The 16539-nt window shown below is 34.4% G+C and overlaps 1 protein-coding gene across 2 annotated transcripts in view; it reads right to left on the bottom strand.

Moving 5' to 3' along the window:
- Window positions 1–16539, bottom strand: part of CCDC178 (coiled-coil domain containing 178) — a 506700-nt gene that overhangs the window by 446245 nt on the left and 43916 nt on the right. For both annotated transcript variants that reach the window (XM_012506252.2, XM_030810102.1), the window contains exons 4-5: window positions 16113–16172; window positions 8491–8580 (exon numbers count right to left, since the gene is read on the bottom strand). In XM_012506252.2, the coding sequence (XP_012361706.1) occupies window positions 8491–8580; window positions 16113–16172 (150 nt within the window). The remainder of the gene's footprint in view (window positions 1–8490; window positions 8581–16112; window positions 16173–16539) is intronic.

The following is a 16539-nucleotide window of genomic DNA, read 5'->3' as shown; positions in this document are numbered from 1 at the left end:
CTTGCTTTTTCCAAGTGGCCAAGGCATGCTAAGAGCCTCTAATCTGCCATCTTGAAGAAAAAGCCACAACTTTATTTGGTTTTAAACATTCAGATTTAGTGAAGGGCAGCAAGCCAGAGATAGTCTTAAAGGGACCAACTTCATTCACACATGTAGGCACGTCTACTATCTGTAAAATTAAACTCATCTTCCCTCCATTTAACCTCTTTTCTTTTTACATCTCTGTTGCAGTTATGAAAGTTTGTAACAGTTAAATCACATTTGAATCCTCCATCTTCTCATTCAAGTTCCTACATTAATATAGAGAGAATAGTCAGTCCCTGTAAGTACTAGTCAGTCACCAAATCTTAACACTTATTTTGTAATATATCTCTAATCTCTTTCATATTCATTGATCTTAATTAGATCAGGACCTTGTTACAATAAGCCTGAACAATAATAATAAGAAAATCAGTTTCTAAGTGCCTGGAGAGCCAGCTGGGTGTGGAGCAGAAAGGGCCCCACTCCACCACAACAGCCAGACAATTCCTGTAGCCAAATAATTCTGTGTTGCATGCTCAGACTTTGTAAGCAAAGAATTTAGTCAGTAACTTCCCTACTCTGGTGTATATATATATATATATATATATATCCAGAGACTGAGAAATGAAGTTAATACTCTTGAGCCTGAAATTCAAAATCCTTCTTAATTGCACCTAAATCATTTCTACCTTTCTCTGAACCATCTTCACATTTCTGAATTCTCTCTATGCTATAGACAAATATATCTATGCTTCCTAAATCTTGTGTTATTTTCTCATTGTTGACACATCCTATTCTACTTTCTTAAATTTTATCCTCACCTTTTGTTTCCATATACAAATGCATTCTTTAAAATTCAGTTCAAATCTCTCCTGATCCATTAACATTTTTCTTAATGCTTGGAGACCATGCAAATTGGTCTTAGTCAAAATACTGAAGATATCTGTCATCCATGGTGTTCATTTGGCATGTACTTCCTTGTGTCATCTCTGCTGATACACTATGTAACTATTATTTTATGTTGTATTGTAAAAATTGTTGTATACATTTATATTTTATTTATTTTTCTTTCAATTTAGGATTATCCTTCATATATTTTATTTGGCCTACAAGATTTTACACTTTTTGTGAGGGTTGTTTCTTAAATATCTCTATACCACAATAGCACATAGATATACAAGTATCTTGAATTAATTGGTTCATAAGTCATTTATTTGCTGTCTTATAAATCTGTTTGAAATTCACTATGGGCAATAAACTCTAAGTCAAGATCTTAAACTTGTATTCAAGATTTCTACTGGACATACACAGATGAAAGAATCAAAATGGTAACTTATTTCAATTTAATCTCATAAAACTGAAAAATTCCCAGAGTAGTAATTTCTCAAAATCAAGATTAAAATTTTTGATAAAGAGTTCTTCACCAGAATGACCTAAAAAGAAACAAGTATGAACCCCAATAGATATATGTATACACTTCCTCATCTCTTTCCACCACTTTCCATATTGAGTGTTAGAAACACTTTCAGAGATAATGTTTATATATTCTTACTGTACAAGTCTTTAATTCTGGAACTAAAAAGTACACATCCGATTGACAGGAGCCAAGATGGCTGAATAGAAACAGCCATCTTGGAGTTTACAGCTCCCAGCAAGACCAACATGGAAGGTGGGTGATTTCTGCATTTCCAACTGACATACCCAGTTCATCTCACTGTGACTGACTAGGCAGTGGGTGTGACCCATGGAGAATGAGCAGAAGCAGGGTGCAGCATTGCTTCACCTGGGAACTGCAGTGGGTGAGGGGACCTCCCTCCCCGTGCCAAGGGAAGTGGTGAGCGAATGTGCTGCCCAGCGGGAGTACTACACTTTTCCCACGGATTTGTGCAATCCACAGATGAGGAGATTCCCTCATGAGCCTACACTACCAGGGGCCTGGGTCTCAAGCACAAAACTGGGTGGCTGTTTGGGCAGGCACTGAGCTGCAGGAGTTTTTACATACTCCACCAGCACCTGGAACTCCAGTGAGACAGGAGAACCATCCACTCACACGAAAAGGGTGCTGAAGCCAGGGAGCCGGCAGTCTTGCTCGGCGGGTCCCACTTCCACGGTGCCCAGCAAGCTGAGAACTACTGGCTTGAAATTCCCACTGCCAGCACAGCAGTCTGGAGTTGCCTTGGGATGACTCAGTTCCCAGGAGGCGGGGGCGGGGGAGGGGGTAGCAGGGAGGGATGACTGCCATTTCTGTGGCTTTAGTAGGCTGTTTTCCCCTAACAGTGCTAAGGAGATGAGGACGGTTGGACTGGGTGGAACTCCCCACAGTGCAGCAAAGCAACTGTGGCCAGACTGCTTCTTTAGATCCCTCCTCACTGGGCATGGACAGGGCCTCTCTGTCAGAGGTCTAGCACCAGTCAGAGGCTTACAGACAGAACTCTCATTTCCCTGGGAAAGAGCACCTTGGGGAAGGGGTGGCTGTGGTCTCAGATTCGGTGGACTTAATATTTCCTGCCTGGCAGCTCTGAAGAGATCAGCTGATCCTGACAAGGGAGATTCCCCCAGCATAGCACACCATCTCCACCAAGGGACAGATGACCCCCTTAAGTGGTTCCTTGACCCCCATGCCTCCTAACTGGGTGAGACCTCCCAACTAGGGTCACCAGACACCTCATACAAGAGAGTTCTGGGTGGCATCAGGTTGGTGCCCCTCTGGGACAAATCTTCCAGGGGAAAGAGCAGGAAGCAATCTTTGCTATTCTGCAGCCTCCACTGGTGATACCCAGGCAAACAGAGTCTGGAGTGGTCACCCAGCAAACTGCAGCAGACACCCAGCAAACTGCATAAGAGGGGCCTGACTATTAGAAGAAAAACAATCAAACAAAAAGCAAAAACAACAACATCTACAAAAAAGACCCCACAAAATCCCCATCCAAAGGTTATCAGCCTCAAAGATCAATGGTGGATAAATCCATGAAGATGAAGAAAAGCCAATGCAAAAACACTGAAAATCCTCAAAGCTGGAATGCCTATTCTCCTCCAAATAATCACAACACTTCTGCAGCAAGGGCACAGAATGGGGCTGAAGCTGAGATGGATGAACTGACAGAAGTAGGCTTCACAAAGTGGGTAATAATGAATTTCGCTGAGCTAAAGGATTATGTTCTAACACAATGCAAAGAAGCTAAGAACCATGATAAAAGATTACAGGAGCTGTTAACTTGAATAACCAGTTCAGAGAGGAATATAAATGACCTGATGGAGCTGAAAAACACAGCACGAGAACTTCATGATGCAAACATAAGTATCAATAGCTGAATTGATCAAGCAGAAGAGAGAATATTAGAGCTTGAAGACTATCTTGCAGAAATAAGGCAGACAAACAAGATTAGATAAAAAAGGATGAAATAAAAAAAACAAAACCTCTGAGAACTATGGGATTATGTAAAGAGACCAAATCTATGACTGATTAGAGTACCTGAAAGAGATGGAGAGAATGGAACCAAGTTGGAAAACACACTTCAGGACACCATCCAGGAGAACTTCCCAATCTAGCAAGACAGGCCAATTTTCAAATTCAGGAAATCCAGAGAACCCCCGTAAGATATTCTAAAAAGATTTACCCCCAAGACACATAATCATCAGACTCTCCAAGGTCAAAATGAAGGATAAAATGGTAAGGGCAGCCAGAGAAAAGGCAAGGTCATCTGCAAAGGGCAGCCCATCAGACTAACCGCGTACCTCTCCGTGGAAACCCTAAAAGCCGGAAGAGATTGGGGGCCAACATTCAACATTCTTAAAGAAAAGAAATTCCAATCCAGAATTTCATATCAGGCCAAACTAAGCTTCATAAGTGAAGGAGAAATAAAATCTTTTTTAGACAAGCAACTGCTGAGGAATTTTGTGAACACCAGGTCTGCCTTGCAAGAGCTTCTGAAGGAAACACTAAACATAGATAGGAAAAACCATTACCATCCACTACAAAAACACACTGAAGTACACAGACCAACAACTCTATGAAGCAACTATATTAACAAGTTTGCAAAATTAACCAGCCAGCATCACGATGACAGGATCAAATTCACACATAACAATATTAACCTTAAATATAAATAGGCTAAATGCCCCAGTTAAAAAACACAGAATGGCAAGCTGGATACAAAGATGGGACCCATCAGTGTGCTGTATTCAAGAAACACATCTCACATGCAAAGATGCACATAGACTTGAAATAAAGGGATGGAGGAAAATTTACCAAGCAAATTTGAAAGCAGAAAAATGCAAAGGCTGCAATTGTAGTTTCTGAAAAAATAGACTTTAAATCAACAAAGGTCAAAACAGACAAAGAAGGGCATTACATAATGTTAAAGGGTTCAACTCAACAAGAAGAGCTAACTATCTTAAATATATATGTACCCAATACAGGAGCACTGAGATTCATAAAACAAGTTCTTAGAGACCTACAAAGAGACTTAGACCTCCACACAATAATAGAGGGAGACTTTAACAACCCACTGTCAGTATTAGACAGATCATTGAGACAGGAAATTAACAAAGATATCCAGGACTTGAACTCAGCCCTAGACCAAGTGGACCTGACAGATATCTACAGAATTCACCAGCCAGAACAACAGAATATAAATTTTTCTCAGTGCCACATGGCACTTACTCTAAAATTGATCACATAATTGGAAGTAAAACACTCCTCAGCAAATGCAAAATAACTGAAATCATAACAAACACTCTCTCAGACCACAGTGCAATCAAATTAGAACTCAAGATTAAAAAGCCCACTCAAAACCACACAACTACATGGAAACTAAACAACCTGCTCCTGAATGACTCCTGAGTAAATAATGAAATTAAGACAGATATCAAGAAGTTCTTTGAAACAAATGAGAACAAAGCAACAACGTATCAGAATCTCTGGGATACAGCTAAAGCAGTGTTAAGTGGCAAATTTATAGCACTAAATGCCCACATCAAAGAAAGATCTCAAATAGACACCCTTACATCACAACTAAATAAACTAGAGAACAAAGAGCAAACAAACTCCAGAGCTAGCAGAAGACTAGACATCACCAAGCTCAGAGCAGAACTGAAAGAGATAAACACATAAAAATCACTTCAAATAAATGAACGAATCCAGGAGCTGTTTTTTTAAAAGAATCAATAGACTGCTAGTGAGATTAATTTTTAAAAAAGAGAAGATTCAAATAAACAATCAGAAACGATAAGGGGGATACCACCACTGACCCCACAGAAATAAAAACAACCATCAGAGAATACTATAAACACCTCTATACAAATAAACTGGAAAATCTACAAGAAATGGATACATTCCTGGTGACATACACCCTTCCAGGTGGGTGGGTGAACCAGGAAGAATTTGAATCCCTAAATAGACCAATAACAAGTTCTGAAATTGAGGCAGTAATAAATGGCCTACCAACTAAAAAAAAAGCCCAGATCTAGATGGATTTATAGCTGAATTCTATCAGAGGTACAAAGAGGAGCTGGTACCATATCTTCTGAAACTATTCCAAACAATTGAAAAGGAGGGAATCCTCCCTAACTCATTTTATGAGGCCAGCATCATCCTGATACTAGAGATACAACAGAGACACAATAACAACAACAAAAACTTCAGGCCAATAGACCTGATGAACATCTATGCAAAAATCTCAATAAAATACTGTCAAACCAAATTTAGCAGCACATCAAAAAGCTTACCCACCATGATCAAGTCGCCTTCATCCCCAGGATGCAAGGCTGGTTCAACATATGCAAATCAATAAACGTAATTTATCACATAAACAGAACTAAACACAAAAACCACATGATTATCTCAATAGATGCAGAAAAGGCCTTTGATAAAATTCAACATCCCTTCATGTAAAGAACTCAATAAATTAGGTATTGAAGGAACATACCTCAAAATAATAAGAGCCATTTATCACAAACCCACAGTCAATATCCTACTAAATGGGCAAAAACAGGAAGCATTCCCCTTGAAAATGGGTACAAGACAAGGATGCCCTCAATCACCACTCTTATTCAACATAGTGTTGGAAGTTCTGGCCAGGGCAATCAGGCAAGGGAAAAAATAAACAGTATTCAAATAGGAAGAGAGGAATTCAAATTGTCTTTGTTTGAGGATGACATGATCCTATATCTAGAAAACCCCATCGACTCAGCCCAAAAGCTTCCTAAGCTGAGAAGCAACTTTAGCAAAGTCTCAGGATACAAAATCAATGTGCAGAAATCATAAGCATTCCTATACACCAACAACAGACAAGCAGAGAGCCAAATTATGAATGAACTCCCATTTACAACTGCCACAAAATACCTGGGAAAACGACTAACAAGGGAAGTGAAGGACCTCTTCAAGGAGTACTACAAACCACTGCTCAAGGATATCAGAGAGGATACAAGCAGATGGAAAAATGTATCATGCTTATGGATAGGAAGAATCAGTATCACGAAAATGACCATACTTCCCAAAGCAATTTATAGATTCAATACTATTTCCATTAAACTATCACTAACATTCTTCACAGAATTAGAAAAAACTATTTTAAAATTCATACGGAACCAAAAAAGAGCTCACATAGCCAAGACAATCCTAAGCAAAAAATAAAACAAACCTGCAAGTATCATGCTACCTGATTTCAAACTATATTATAAGGCTACAGTAATGAAAACAGCATGGTACTGGTACAAAAACAGGCACATAGACCAATGGAACAGAATAGAGAACTCGGAAAGAAAACCGCACATCTACAACCATCTGATCTTTGACAAACTCGACAAAAAGGAGCAATGGGGAAATGATTACCTATTTAATAAATGATGCTGGGAGAACTGGCTAGCCATATGCAGAAAACTGAAACTGGATCCCTTCTTTACACCTTATACAAAAATTAACTCAAGATTAATTAAAGACTTAAATGTAAAACCCAAAACTATAAAAACTCTAGAAGAAAATCTAGACAATACTATTAAGGACAGAGGCATGGGGAAAGACTTTATGATGAAATTGCCAAAAGCAATTGAAACAAAAGCCAAAATTAATAAATGAGATCTAATTAAACTACAGAGCTTCTGCATAGTAAAAGAAAGTATCATCAGAGCAAACAGGCAACCTACAGAATAGGAGAAAATTTTTGCAATCTATCCATCTGACAAAAGTCTAATATCCAACATCTACAAGGAACTTAAGCAAATTTACAAGAAATAAACAAACAACCCCATTAAAAAAATGGGCAAAGGATATGAACAGACACTTCTCAAAAAAAAGGTATACATGTGGCCAACAAATATATGAGAAAAAGCTCAACAACACTGATCATTAGTGAAATGCAAATCAAAACTACAATGAGATACCATCTCACACCAGTCAGAATGGCAATTATTAAAAAGTCAAGAAACAACAGATGCTAGTGACATTGCAGAGTAATAATTCTTTTACACTGTTGGTAGGAGCATAAATTAGTTCAACCACTGTGGAAGACAGTGTGGCAATTCCTCAAAGATTTAGAACCAGAAACACCATTTGACCCAGCAACTGCATTACTCGGTATACATCCTAAGGAGCATAAATCATTCTATTATAAAGATACATGCATGCATTATGTTCATTGCAGCACTATTCACAATAGCAAAGACATGGAATCAACCCAAATGCCCATCAATGATAGACTAGATAAAGAAAATGTGGTACATATACACCACGGAATATTATACAGCCATAAAAAGGAACGAGATCATGTCCTTTGCAGGGACATGGATGAAACTAGAAGACATTATCCTCAGCAAACTAATGCAGGAACAGAAAACCAAACACCGCATGTTCTCACTTATAAATGGGAGCTGAACAATGAGAGCACGTGGATATAGGGAGGGGAAGAGCACTTACTGGGGCCTGTACGGGGAGGGCGGGTTGGGGGAAAGCATTAGGGAAAAGAGCTACTGCATGCTGGGCTTAATACTTAGGTGATGGATTGATGGGTGCAGCAAACCACCATGGCATGTGTTTACCTATGTAAAAAACCAGCACATCCTGCACATGTACCCTGGAACTTAAAATAAAATAAAATAATTATTTAAAAAATGAAAAATACATCCCCAAAACATTTGCCTTCTTTCTTTTTCTTCTAAGAAACATGTCCTCAATGAACTGGAAATGTTCTATCTAGAACACGCCAGTCACAGCATGGGTGATTAAGAATTTATTTCAAAATTCATACATTTCTGAAATTACATAACAATTCATAAACCCAGATTATACATTAACAATATACTATTGATACAATATACGTTATACCTTTACTATTATATATATTTACTATGTTAACAATTAATGATATGTAGGATTTATTTCAAAATAGAAATAGTATTGACATTATAAACTTTAACGAGAGAATATAAATATAGCTTATATAGTTTACTGTATGATTTACATTCAGTCCTCACCTTCAGTATTTGTCATTTTACTTTCATGAAAACCTTCACTGTTCTCCTTAGAGGCTCCATATAGAACCAAACTTTGAGACGTGGCATTGCCTTTTAAAAAGAAAAAACACATATTTTAGTGAGTAGTTAATATTATAGAAAATTTTAAAATAAGCACCACCATGTAAAAAACTACGTTAGAGAAGTACTCTCCTTAAAAGAAAAACAACTATCATACAAACATTAATCAAAATCCACAGTAAAGTATCTTCAGATATTTTCTCTATGCTCTTCAATTGGTTTGACTCTTTCATAAGAAGGTATTCAAAATAGCATGAGGCTATTTAAAACAAACAGATAAGTCATTATGTGTTGATATAGAATGTATCCAGGATACACTGTGAAAATTAGCAAGGCAGATTTGTGTGTAAGCTTTGTCATCATTTTTTTTAAATGATATGCATGTGTATGTATATATATATATATATATACTATTTTATATATATATACTATTATATATCTTAACTATGTTAACTATTGATATGTAGGATTTATTTATAATTATAAATCCTATGTAAGTTATGTATGATTTATAATTATAAATAAATAAGATATGTAGGATTTATAATTGCTAGATTAAGAAACTTGTTTTTAGAAAGAAAATGTAGAGAGAGAGGGGAAATGTTTTATTTTACAATCTTTGAGGAAGTGTTTCAAAATTCTAAAACATAAAAATATATTATCATTTATTTGACATTTTCTTATAAAGCTAAATATATGTACACTACAACGCAGCAACTCCAGTCCTAAGCTTTTAACAAGCAGAAATGAAAGTACAGGTCCACAAAAATATTATCCCAGACCATTCATATAGCTTTATTCATAACAGTGAAAACTGGAAACAACCTAAATGTCCATCAGCAGAAAAAGAGATTTAAATAAATACTCTGTAGTTATGCAATAATATAGTGTGGACCAGTGAAAAAGAATGAGCTGCAAATACATGGAGTATCATTGGTGAATCTCAAAAATATATTGAGCAAACAAAGTCAGATAAAACATACTCGATGCATTTAATTTCATTTTTACAAGCTCCAAGAAAAAGACAAAACTAAGCTATGGTGATAAAAATCAAAATAACAGTTGCCTATAGTAGATGAGAAACTTTCAGGGGTGATGGAAATTTTTTCTAGCTTGAATGTCATGATAGTTACATTTAGGTACACAGTTATTAAAATGTATTAAATTATAAATTTAAGATGGCATTTTCTTCCATGTATGCTATAAAATAAAAAATACTGTTTTACTCTAAAACCATTAAAATATTTTTATATATTATAAATACATACACACATACATACATAAATATAAGGTTTAAATGCTTGCAGAATAACTTATGTTAATATATACTAACAGTTACAGATAGAATATTTATATGTTAAAGCTCACTAAAGCATAAAATAAGGCAAAAGTAAGTTTATAGGAAAAATATTCAGTAATAGGAAATTGTTCAAAAAATATAAAAATGATAAATGATAGTGCTAATCAAATAACTATTATAATATATAAATGACTAAATTTACCCAAAAAGAACCAACTATAAAATAATACAGAAAAAAATTATAAATAAAATGTATACAATTATTTTCTGAAAAAGAAAACGATGTGACTAAATATGAACAAATCTAGAACTTAAGCTCAACAACACCGAGAGTTATTACTTTACAATTGAAGTTATAGATAATAATAAAAAATCTATATGCATGCAATAAAATAGCACATTATATTAGAAAAAAGTCTTATTTTTTTAACACAAAAAGAAATTTAGAGAAAAATATAGGGGAAAAATCTAAGTCACCGTCATTCATCTGTGGCATATGAAGTTCAGAATAACAAAATGACATACAGGATGTGATTAATACAATAAGGTAATATTGATATACATATTATGAATTGCAAAAAGATACAGATTACATCATTTTAAAGGTAGTAAAAGTAGGTATCTTAGACAACAATTCAAAAAAATTTAATAAGTAGAAACTAGCTGCACTATATAACTAATCTACTGTACAGTTAGAAATTTGTCGCATAAAGTTAATTCAAACGTATTTGGAAATTTAATGTATATTTCCAAATAACAAATGTGTCAAGGAAGGATTCCATGTAATAAAAAATACGTACGAAAAAGGAAACACTTTGTAAACAAATGTTAATGTATTCAAAACAGAAATACATTCAGAACTTAAACGTTTAATTGTAAATAAGTAACATTCAAAATACTGGTAAAAGTGAAATATATATATATATATATATATATATATATATAGATAGATAGATAGATAGATATGTACTAGGACATTAAAGGGAAACATAGGAAACAAATAATTCTTTTTTTTTTTTTTTTTTCTGAGGTGGAGTCTTACTTTGTCCCCAGGCTGGAGTGCAATGGCATGATCTCGGTTCACTGCAACCTCCGCCTCCTGGGTTCAAACGATTCTCCTGCCTCAGCCTCTCAAGTAGCTGGGACTACAGATGCGCGCCACCATGCCTGGCTAATTTTTTATATTTTTAGTAGAGATGGGGTTTTGTCATGTTGGCAAGGCTGGTCTCGAACTCCTGACCTCAGGTGATCCGCCCCCTTGGCCTCCCAAAGTGCTGGCATTGCAGGCACAAGCCACCATGCCTGGCCAGAAATAAATAATTCTAAAACTGCAAAAAAAATCTCCCTTCTATATCAGCCACCCCAACCCATAGGGGCTTGTTTATAGTACAGCACTAGAGGCAAATGTCCTATTTTCCAAGATGCTGAGCTTCTGGTATTGTAACCACAACTTCAGTCCCCGTCCCTAATCACTTCCTTCAAACTCTGTGATGACGAGATGAGGTTTTCCCATAATTAAGACCTCAGTATTATCTTTGAACTTTAGTTTTACTCTAATCTTCAAACAGATGTTCCCACAACTTGACTGAGTCTTGATGACTCCAATCCCTACATTCAGTACCCCAACCAGTGATTTGGGGAGTTTGCAATGTAGCAGTTTTGTGGTATGTCTAGAGTATTAAAAGAATAAAATTTCTACAATCAGATTCTTGTGTAAGTCTGATACTGACACAAAAGAATCAAAATTGTAATAGAATCAAATTCTTGTGTAAGTCAGATACTGACACGAAATAATCAGAATTGTACAAACCTAACGCATTATTCTTTAAAAAGAAGAATTAAAAATATAAAATTAGAAAGCCAGGCATAGTGGCACACACCTGTAGTCCCAGTTACTCCAAAGACTGAGGCAGAATGATCACTTAAGCCCAGGAGTTCAAAGCTGCAGTGAGCCATGACTATGTCACTGCACTCCAACCTGGGCAACAAAGCAAAACCCTCTCTCTAAAAAATAAAATAAATAAAACTGGAAATATTAAATGCAAATAAAACAAAAATCAACAAAATTTCATACACTATAGAACTGTGTTAAAATTAATTTGAAAGTTTAAAAGAAAATTAACCCATCGGTCACTTGAAAAGTCACTTTGCCATTCTTGCCCCCATGGTAATCCAGCGGAAAGCATCATGGTCTTCCCGTGAATAATTTCTCAAAATCAATAAGGAGTACAGAGTGAAAGTAATCACACACAAAAGAAAAGTAGACACCACAACTCAAGATTGGTTGTCAGTAGGCAACCAATGCTGCAATTTTCTTGTGTGTACTTCCAGATCCTTTATACCTATGAGAATATTTCATACGTATGCCTTATTTTATGCTTTAGTGAGCTTTAACATATATTCTATCTGTAACTGTTAGTATATATTAACATAAGTCATTCTGCAAGCATTTAAACCTTATATTTATGTGTGTATGATGTATTTATAAGATATAAAAATGTTTTAATGGTTTTAGAGTTAAACAGTTTTTTTATTTTATAGCATACATGGAAGAAAATGCCATCTTAAATTTATAATTAAATGCATTTTGATAAGTGTGTACATAAATGTAACTACCATGACATTCAAGCGAGAAAAAATTTCCATCACCCCTGAAAGTTTCTCATCTACTATAGGCAACTGTTACTTTGATTTTTATTGCCATAGCTTAGTTTTGTCTTTTTCTTGGAGCTTGTAAAAATGAAATTAAATGCATCGAGTATGTTTTATCTGACTTTGTTTGCTCAACATATTTTTGAGATTCACCAATGATACTCCATGTATTTGCAGCTCATTCTTTTTCACTGGTCCACATTATATTATTGCATAACTAGTATTTATTTAAATCTATTTTTCTGCTGATGGACATTTAGGTTGTTTCCAGTTTTCACTATTATGAATAAAGCTATATGAATGATCTGGGATAATATTTTTGTGGACCTATGCTTTCATTTCTGTTTGTTAAATGAGTGTGTATATAAGTGTGTTCATGTGTGCATATATATAAAATATATGTAAAGAGACAAGTATACATACATTTCTTTCATTCTCAGGACAGAGAGATTCCTTATTAACTTTAAACCATTCTTCAAATTCAACTTTATATTTCAAGTTGTTAGAAAATTTTTTTTCACACACTAAGATCAGTCACATCAGGATTCATCTTAAAATTCAAGGTTGGTACGTGGAATAGTTTAATTGGTAGATTTGTATTTCTTAGAAGTTTATAAAATAATGGTAAATTATACAACTAGAATTATATTGCATTACATAAAACATCAGTTTCATGGTATCTTGTAGCATAAATTTACCATAATTTATTAAACCAATGAGGATGAAAAAAATCTCAAAGTGAGAATGACTAATATTTATTGAACATATACATGACAGTTGACTTCAACATATTTATTATACTATGATACTGAATCTTTACAATAACACATATTAATTTTCATTTTACACATGAGTAAAATGTGGCCCAGAAAGGTAGTGAACCAAACCAGGTTCACAAAGTTAGCAAGTGATAGAACTAAGATTTAAACTTTGTGTCTAGTTCCAGTCTTTCAACTACACTAGCACTCTTTAAATCCTGTTTACAATGTATAATTCCAAGAGATTCTTATAAGTATGGAAAGATGCAGTTCTACACTCAAATAACATATTACTTAAGAAGGTTTTTTCATTGCAAGACTTGTTAGAGCTTTCAAAGTGTTAATGTTCATCAAAAAAACTTCAAGGAAAATACAAATTACACAAAATTTCTGTTTTATTTTACCTCAGAACTGTTTTTTCCTTAAGCATATCTTGGAATATATATTAAATAGTACCATCTTTGAATAATATGTCCTAAAGCACATTATCTCCCAAATTTGGGAAGAAATACAATTCAGAAGAGGATTAAACTTGTTAAATTATATAAGCCAGAAAAATTCCTCTTATTATAAATGTATAATTCAATACAAAATAATAGTGTATATAACTCATATTTCTTGGAATGGCAGGCTAGGTTTATCAGATCTACTTTTCCACAGAAAATAACTTTAAAAGGCTGTACATATACATATATATATATATATGAACAAGATAGTTACAAACTACTAGGACAAAATCTAAAGGAGAGCAGAAACTATACTTTTAAGTGGAGCACAGGGTGCAAAATGACATTTGACACAAAAGTCATTGACAATTCCTAGAAAATTTGGGCTGGGTCTGATGACTTGTAAGTTTTAGAAAATAAAAAGACAACCTAGTCTCAGGGTCCACAGACAAAATTTAACTGATTCGTAAATTTGATGGGGAAAAATTACTCTATTTTTAAAATATTTCTGTACTTTTTATAATACATTTAAAAATATAATTTTCATGCCAGAGAGTAAAAGCTTCAACAAGCTTCAAAGGGCCTATAGCACAAAAAATTAGAATGCCTTAACTCCCAACTAAATTGTAAAACTCGTTTTAAATTTGGATAAAAAATGGCTATAGCCTCAGAGTAAAGGTTAACCAGAAATAACCACCCCAATGACCTCTACCACAGCTCAAGACATTGTAGAGACATTTTCTCTGAGTATACACTAAATATACAAAAATAAAAACAAAAGCAGAAAACTTCACCTTTGTGACATTAAAACTTTGGCTGTTTATCACTTAAATTTGCAGACTGGGTTTTCATCATTGGACACTCCACTGAAGCCTCTATGCTTGAATTTGTTTTAAGTTTGTGCCATATTGGTATAGCGCTATGTTCCTGACAGAAGCAAAAACGTGTATACTCTGGAAGAAGTCATCTGTATTTTAAGCATCATGGAGTGCCCATGAACAATTTTTCAAAAGCAATAAGGAGTAGAGAGTCAACGTAATCAAACACAAAACAAATGTAGACACCATAACTTAAATAACACGCAAAAATCAATTCCAGGTGGATTGAAAATCTAAGCGTAAAAGTCAAAACTCCAAAATGCTTAGAAGATGATTTGGACGAATATCTGCATGACCTTCAACTAGGATTTCCTTGAATAACATGTAAAAAGCTTTGACTTGAAAAAATAAGAATGCTTGTGCATCAAAAGGCAGAATAAATAGATTAAAAATAAATGGCATAAACGTAAAAAAAATTAGTTAACATGTGACTGATTTAGAACTAGTACTCATATTACACAAGAATATATATATGTGAAATCAATGTGAAAAAAGACAAATGACTCATTAGAAAATTAGAAAAAAGATATAGTCAATTTGCAAAAGTGGAACTCAAAATGCCAAAAAGAACACGAAAAAATTTTCAACATCAATAATAATCAGGCAAATTTAAATTAAAACCACAATAAGACATTGCTACATAGTATGGGGATTGTCAATACTTTAAAAGTCTAATATTGCCAAGTGGTAGGAAAAAAATGGAGCAACTGGAAACATTCCTAGACTGTTATGTCACTGTAAATTCATGTAATTACTTTGGAAAATAATTTGGCATTATCAAATAATGTCAACAATAGATATACCACATACTTACCAATTCTGCTGATAAGTATGTCTTAGAGAAACTGACAAAGGATATATGTACTAGGATGTTTCTAGAAGCATTATTCAAAATAATAAAAAATGGTATTGTACAATGGTACAGCAAAATGGATGAAAGTCACAAATTATATTGAGCAAAAAAAGTAACAAGGATGAAGATAACAAGTAATGTTGAACAAAGGCAGCAACATACATATATTAACTCAGTTTAATTTCAATTAACAAGCATGAAAAATTAAATTACATCTTTAGAGATGCATACATATGGAACACTACAGTTAAAATTAAAAAGAAAAGGAAATTAGCACCACAAAAGCCCAGGTAGTGGATGACATAAAGTATTGTTCAGGAGAGTACAGGGAGACCTTCTGAAATGCCAGGCATGTCTATGTGTGGAGTGAGTGAAGGTGACACAGATGTTTCCTCATAATCATTTATGAAAAAAACCCACATATTAAGTTTGTACACTCTTCTTAAGCATGCATTATTCAAAACGAAAAAGGGAACACAGGAAATGGAGTATATAACATACACTAGCAATAGATAAGTATTTTTTTAAAGAAGTGTTACGATTATACTCATTGATAGAACATCAGTTAGGAAGAACAGAAGAATGCCTGAAATTATTTTCATGCTTATAATTTTTTGAAAACAATACGTGACAGAAAAAAAGAGATGAAAATTGTATATAATAGCTGTTGGATACCTTCATTTGTCCTTGACCATGCCTTCTCTCTGAGAGCTTTTACTTCCTTACATGTTAAACCTACAAAAAGTAAAATAAAACAAAATAAAATATCTGCTTCCTGAGTCAAATATTCTGTCCTATATTGCACTAGTAAGGATACGGGAAGAAAATCGGCATCAGAATAAAGATATTTATACAAGGCTAAATTACATAAGAAAGGGCTGAAGGGGTAAGTAGGAGAGAAAGACAAAGTTTGATGGTGTTTCTCTGCAAAAGGGTGTTTGATAGAAAACACTGCAGAAGAAAATGGGAAGTCATCTTGGGTGACATTCCGGGATGATAAATAGATTCACAATTTTAATAGAAGCTTTCTGTGTAATTTCTCTGTTTAGTGTTCAAGAGAACTTAAATGAAGGTTCAATCTAATTTCCAAAGTTATATTATA

Source organism: Nomascus leucogenys, chromosome 4 (assembly GCF_006542625.1).
Source record: "Nomascus leucogenys isolate Asia chromosome 4, Asia_NLE_v1, whole genome shotgun sequence".
Classification (NCBI taxonomy): Eukaryota; Metazoa; Chordata; class Mammalia; order Primates; family Hylobatidae; genus Nomascus; species Nomascus leucogenys.
The sequence above is the reverse complement of the archived record's forward strand: the minus strand, read 5'-3'. Positions and strand labels throughout refer to the sequence as shown.